Source organism: Egretta garzetta, unplaced genomic scaffold, assembly GCF_000687185.1.
Source record: "Egretta garzetta isolate BGI_Z169 unplaced genomic scaffold, ASM68718v1 scaffold297, whole genome shotgun sequence".
Classification (NCBI taxonomy): domain Eukaryota; kingdom Metazoa; phylum Chordata; class Aves; order Pelecaniformes; family Ardeidae; genus Egretta; species Egretta garzetta.
This window is the reverse complement of record NW_009260410.1, coordinates 2744340-2750435: the sequence shown is the minus strand read 5'-3', so window position 1 is coordinate 2750435 and position 6096 is coordinate 2744340. Positions and strand designations below refer to the sequence as shown.

Sequence of the window (6096 nt, the reverse complement as noted above, 5' to 3'; positions counted from 1 at the left end):
GGGGCCTGCTGCAGCCGAGAACGAGAGAGAAACGTCCAGAACCCGAAGCCAGCCTGCCAGCAACCGCAGCCGCCACTCCACCTGATGAAGCGCCCTGACGTTTCAGCACGGCTGCCTGCGCAGGTGTGAGATGCAATTGGCTAGCTGATAAACAACAGAGAATGGATTGCACCCCTGATGGTTGTTTTTAAACTCTTTCAGTATATTTGCAGCTACGGCACGCTGAATTTCAGCTTTCCTGTTACATGAGATTGTCTTCCAAGCATAGAACCATAGAATGTTTTGGGTTGGAAGGGACCCCTAGAGGTCATCTAGTCCAACTCCCCTGCAGTGAGCAGGGACACCGCTAACTAGATCAGGTTGCTCGGAGCCCCTTCCAACCTGGCCTTAAAACGCTTAATGCCCTTTTGAGGCGTGCCAATGTCAGGAAAATAAGGGTAGTTAAAATTGCGTCGAGTAGCATATACCATGCACTGCTGATGAAACAGGTGTTCCTTCTTACCTTTTAAATTAACTGACGTGTATCGCTAAGTGAATGCAGCTGCTGGTCTTTAGGCAAAGCAGTGAGAGGTGTGCTCCAGCTAAACATGCAAAAGAGCTCGGCTGTGCTTGCAGAAGCGTTCTTCGTAAGCTCCAATGGCTGGACTGGGGTGTCTAAACCACAACAGCAAACGAAGTTTTTTCAGGTGCTGCATCATGCATCAGCCCATCTTGTGCACAATAGACGTAGTGTTTAAACAACCTGCCACCACCACCCCGAAGTCAGTAAATTAAAGAACAGAAGAAAATGTAAATAAAAATCTCTTTCGGTTTCATTGGTAGTCGATGGGTGTTCCCTGCATTATGAATGTGACACTTTGACCAATCTAAATAAAGTACTAGTATGGTTGGTATGACTTCTAACACTTTGCTGTGACCAGGTGTGGATTTCAATGGGATCTGAAACAGCTGTTGCCATGTTAGGTCATTTGTGAATTTTAAATGAGAGGTTTTGTTACGTTTTCACACTACTAACACATAAAAGGTAGCACTATAGTTTGCAGGGGAGTTAGCCTGCTGGAAAATCCCTATAAATAAGCTCAATTCAGGCCTGTAAGCAACCTTGTGAACTGTACATAGAGCATGGTAAGAGTTTATATATCAAGTTTTAAACATAAAAGCCCCTTTGTTAAAATACCACAGGCAAAGAACCAGTAGGGTATTTTTGCTTTGTCCGGCCGTAGAAAATTCAGCGTCGCTTGGAATTCCCAGTGCATTTTCTAAAGCAGTACCAAAGCCTGGTTTTGATTTTGAAAGGAGAAATACCCTCATACTCGACATATCTTAGGGAGATTCAAACAAGCTGTATGCTGTTCTGGCTATAATATGTAACAGCCTAGCTGGAAAACACGCAAAGGGAAATCCTTGCTATTTCCCTTTAATACTGAGTCATTCGACTATTAGAAACGGTATCTGCAGAGGGCAGTAGCATGTTCAGCGCACATCACCACGCACTGTTGGGTGTTGCGATTCCTTTTGCTAGAAAGTGACATTTTGTTTTTTCATTATCTGGTTAGGAAACTGGGAAAGACACATTTAGGTTGTCAATATTAGAAACATTATAGAGAAAATAAATTCTTGTGTATACGGTATTTTTCATTATCAGAGAGCTAAGAACTTCTATGTTGCTGTTTATTTTCCCTTTCCCTCCCCATTTCATTCTTTTGCTGCAGTGAGCAGTTTAAACACAATTTATTCACATAAACACAATACCAGCTGATTTTAATCAGCTTTTCCAAGGCCATAGCAGGACATAGTGGAAAAAATAGTTTACAACTTAGTTTCTTGCCTTCCTGTGTTTGGCTAATACCTCATTTTCATCTGAAATCCCATACTCAGGTATAACAAAACAATCTAAATCTAACTTCAGAGATAAAAGTAAGATCAAGAGAATAAAATGGCAGAAGGATAAAAAGAAGGGAGTACACACAAATATAATGTGAGTACTCCTCAGCATCTGTTTTAGGACTGTACTAAAAGCAATTAAAAAAAGATGGAGCAGACTATTAAAAAAAAAAATCCCTCATTACCAGCCAAAGTCAACAGAACATAGGCATTCGGTATCATACAGTTCATATATTGTTATGTAATAAAAAGTTTAGCAAAGATTGGAACAAAAAAGGATCAGTGATGCAGTAAAATTAAATACTGGAAAGACAATAAGTTCATAGGTAACTTGTATCACTAAGTTTTCATTTTCGGAAAGATTCAATGGGATGGGGTTTTTATTCCACCTTGATGCCTCAAACAAATTCTGGGGCGCTAGTAATCAACAATATATTTATTTCACCCTCCAAAAAGAGGCAAAAGTATTAAACAGTAGATAACAATGTGCTTTACACCATGGAATTAACAAAACTTAAGCCAAAATACTATGTACAGGGAAGTATTTTACTGACCACATGCTTTGGTTTTAATGTGAAAAAAAGTGATCCTTTAATTTTTAAGCAAAGTACTTACGGGCATGCTTTGTATGTTTTGATTAGCACAAATAAATAATGTCTGAAAGTACAACAAATGTAGTAACCCCTGTATGTACAAAAATTAAAATCCTCACATTTGGGTATTGCTTTAAAAATGACTTCAGGAAGGGGTTTTTGTCTTCCCCAGAGGTTTCAGATGACAGACTGAAAAACATTAACTAGCATGAAAATGGAACAAGATGTTTGAATGCAATGGAATCACAGCTTCTTAAATGCCTACAACTTGTGTCTCGAAGTTGTATTCCTAAATCACTCCAACAGTTATGGCAATCTCAACTGAACACCGAGAATACACACTGGAACTTATTCCCACGTACTACCTTTTTTTGTACTCCACTTCATCTAAAATCTTTTTTGTGTCGATTTTTTTTTCTTAAATATGTATGTGTATTTTTAAGTTGTCTCACATTTACCTTCAGCATAGTTGTATGTAAAACAAGTAATTGATCTCACATTGTAAAGACCTTTAATGAAGCAGAGCTTACTCATAGAGGCTTCTAACAGTGGAAAAACTGATAATGATTGATAAAGGATAATAATCTCTGTAAAACAAAAGCTTTAGTCGTCAAAATTCAGGTTTAAGGGTTTTAAATCAGGAGTTGATATTTAAACTCCGTTATGTTCATAGACAGGACTCAAATTTTGGACAGCACTTAAAATGCAATTAGACATGATAATTCTTTCAAAAAGATAATGAATTTTACACTTCAGCTCACCATGAATGGTGAGACATAAAACTTTAGGCAAGTTGTCAGTGGGGGAAAAAAAAAACCCATACATTTTTCAGTTAAAAAAATTTTTTTAAAGACAAAACCAGGTTTATATGTTTTCCTTGTATACCTTATTTTTGCCTTACCTGAATTAACAATATGGAAGCACAAATATAAGTAGTGGCTTTATAAGTAAGAAGTAATTCCTATGAAATACTAGAAAATTTCCCCCATTTGAAAAAGATTTTTTTTTGGAACTTTATGTTCTTTATTAAGTCAGGTCTTATTATGTGTATCTCTTTCGTATGGAATAATTAATGCAGGAAAATCAAATTGAAGATAGGACTAAAATAGTATTTTCTTCCCTAAAAGAAGAATGATGATTTTTTACATATTGTTTGTAAAAATCATGCTCAGAACCATGTGTTTAGTCAGATGAGTCTTCTGCTCATATCACAATGGAACTACTGACCATCAAGGGAAGATCACTTTGCAAATTGTTCTAGAACAGCCACCATAGTAACAGCAGGGATGTACAACACAATCCTACAGTTACTGGAACACAGAAGAGATTTTTAAAGACAGTGAAGAGATCTGGGGACTTCTATGGCCACAGAAACAAAGCAAGTTACAGGCCAGGACTTGTATGCCTATTTTGTCTTCACAGGTGCTCTGAAAGAACGCTAGAATGAGCTTGAGCACCTATCAGTGCCAGTTTAAAAAAGAAAAAGGAGTCTTTATTTACTATCAAGAATATCATAACAGTAAAGGAAATAAAAATACTTTGTGGTCTATGTAGGTATGCTGACTTACTAGCTCTGGATGCAAATGTGTTTGTCACAGGAACTCTCCATTCACACTCTTCTCAAAGGTGAAGTCTTCATTTCACTGGAAAGCAACAGTTTTGTCACAGGTGTTACTGGGTCAAAAATCACCCTTTGTCTTCCTGTTGTGTTGTGAAAGCAACAAAAACTAGCACTGTCACATGAAACGACTCATTCTTTGAATACTTTATGTGCTAGTCTAGCCCTTATCAGGGCTAAGACTACATGGGCTAACTAGATAAGAGTATTTATGTCATAATGTACCTGCTTTTAATTAAGAAATTTCCATATACTCTCATGCACGGGTAGGTGACTCGGCAAGTTACCATTAAACTTGGTAGACTTTCTACACACTGACTCATTCTGTATGTTGCTCACATCTCCAATGCTGAGTGGGCCAAGCAGTATTTTCAAGTCTGTCAGCTGCCTGGTTCTTAAGGCACAGGATGACTGGTTTCTGAAACACACACACACACATTAATTGCATGCTTTTATCTTGCTCCAACTTCATGGTGTATTTTTCCCAGCATAACTGACCTTACTTGGCAAGAGGAGAAGCACAACTGTCCCAGTAATAATATGGTCAGCTATTATCTGGACAATGCATTTTTCTAATATGTCTCCTTCCTTAGAAGGCCTTTTGAAAAGACAGAAATTTCAAGCTGTCTCAAATGACTACTAGCATTAAACAGACTGGTTTGTTTTCCAGAGGTCTTGAAAAAATAAAAAAAAGAAAAAAAAAAAAGGCAGTGTTCTTCATAGGAACCTTCAATGCAGGAAATGTAAATATTCAAATAATTTCTGAGCTTAATGCTGCAAGCAACACCAAATCGAGCACACGAACACACTATTTCTTTCACTAAAAAGAAAGCTCATTTGTGCATTTCTAACAATGAGAAAGCTTTCATTTCCTCAATGAAATGTGCCTTTGTAGGAAACATTGTCCAGGCCACAATAGGTTACCACCTCTTTTGAGTGCAATTCCTTCTCTAAGGGAAAATTGTTATTTTTTTTTAAATTCAGCCATTGACTTGAAAATTAAACAAATGTACAATAAGTGCCCTATGAGTCTAATATGTGTAACAAACATGCTATTTAAGTTTCCTTACATGGTCATTCAGCAAAAGCCATTAGAATTTATCATAAAAGGTATCACCTCACTAAATAGTGCAAGACATAACTAGACCATTACATAAAGGAACATAAACTTTTTATGTCTAAAACCCAGGCACATATAGAATAGTTCCAGGAAGTTAGCTGCTAAGTTCATGATTCACCAGGAGTAGTCAGCGTGGATTCACCCAGGGGAAGTCATGCTTGAGGAACCCGATAAACTCCTGTGGTGAAATGACTGGCCGGTAGATGAGAGGAGAGCAGTGGACATTGCCTACCTAGGCATTGGCAAGGCTTTTGACACCATCTCCCGTAACATCCCAGGACAGGCTGTTGATGCACAGGCTGGATGAGCAGACAGTGAGGCGGGCTGAAAACCAGCTGAATGGCCAGGTCCAGGGGGTGGTGATCAGTGGAACAAAGTCTAGTCAGAGGTCAGTAACAAGCGTCAATCCTGGGTCCAATCCTGTTTAATGTCTTCATTAATGATCTGGATGATGGGGCAGAGCATACCCTCAGCAAGGCTGCAGGTGACACAAAATTGGGAGGAATGGCTGATACACCAGAGGGTCATACTGCCATCCATAGGGACCTCTGCAAGCTGGAAGAACCTCATGAAGTTCAACAAGGAGAATTGCAAAGCTCTGCACCTGTGGAGGAACAGTCCTATACACTGATCCCTGCTAGGGCCACACTGCTGGAAAACACCTTTGCAGAAAAGGACCTGGTGTCCTTGTGGACACTAGGTTGTACATGAGCCAGCAGCATGCCCTTGCCACAAGGAAGGCCAACGGTATCATGGGCTGTACTAGACGAAGTATCACCAGCAGGTTGATGGAGGTGATCCTTCCCTAAGCACAGGAGTAGTGTCCAGTTTTGGGCTTCTCAGTGTGTGAGACAGACATACCTAAGGGTCCAACAAAGGGC

The 6096-nt window shown here is 39.0% G+C and overlaps 1 protein-coding gene across 1 annotated transcript in view; it reads right to left on the bottom strand.

Moving 5' to 3' along the window:
- DNAH7 (dynein axonemal heavy chain 7) overlaps positions 1–5476 on the bottom strand; it is a 134189-nt gene extending 128713 nt beyond the window's left edge. Inside the window, exons 1-2 of the mRNA XM_009643532.2 lie at positions 5448–5476; positions 4435–4513 (exon numbers count right to left, since the gene is read on the bottom strand). Coding sequence (XP_009641827.1) covers positions 4435–4513; positions 5448–5476 — 108 coding nt within the window. The remainder of the gene's footprint in view (positions 1–4434; positions 4514–5447) is intronic.
- Positions 5477–6096: the final 620 nt, after the last annotated feature.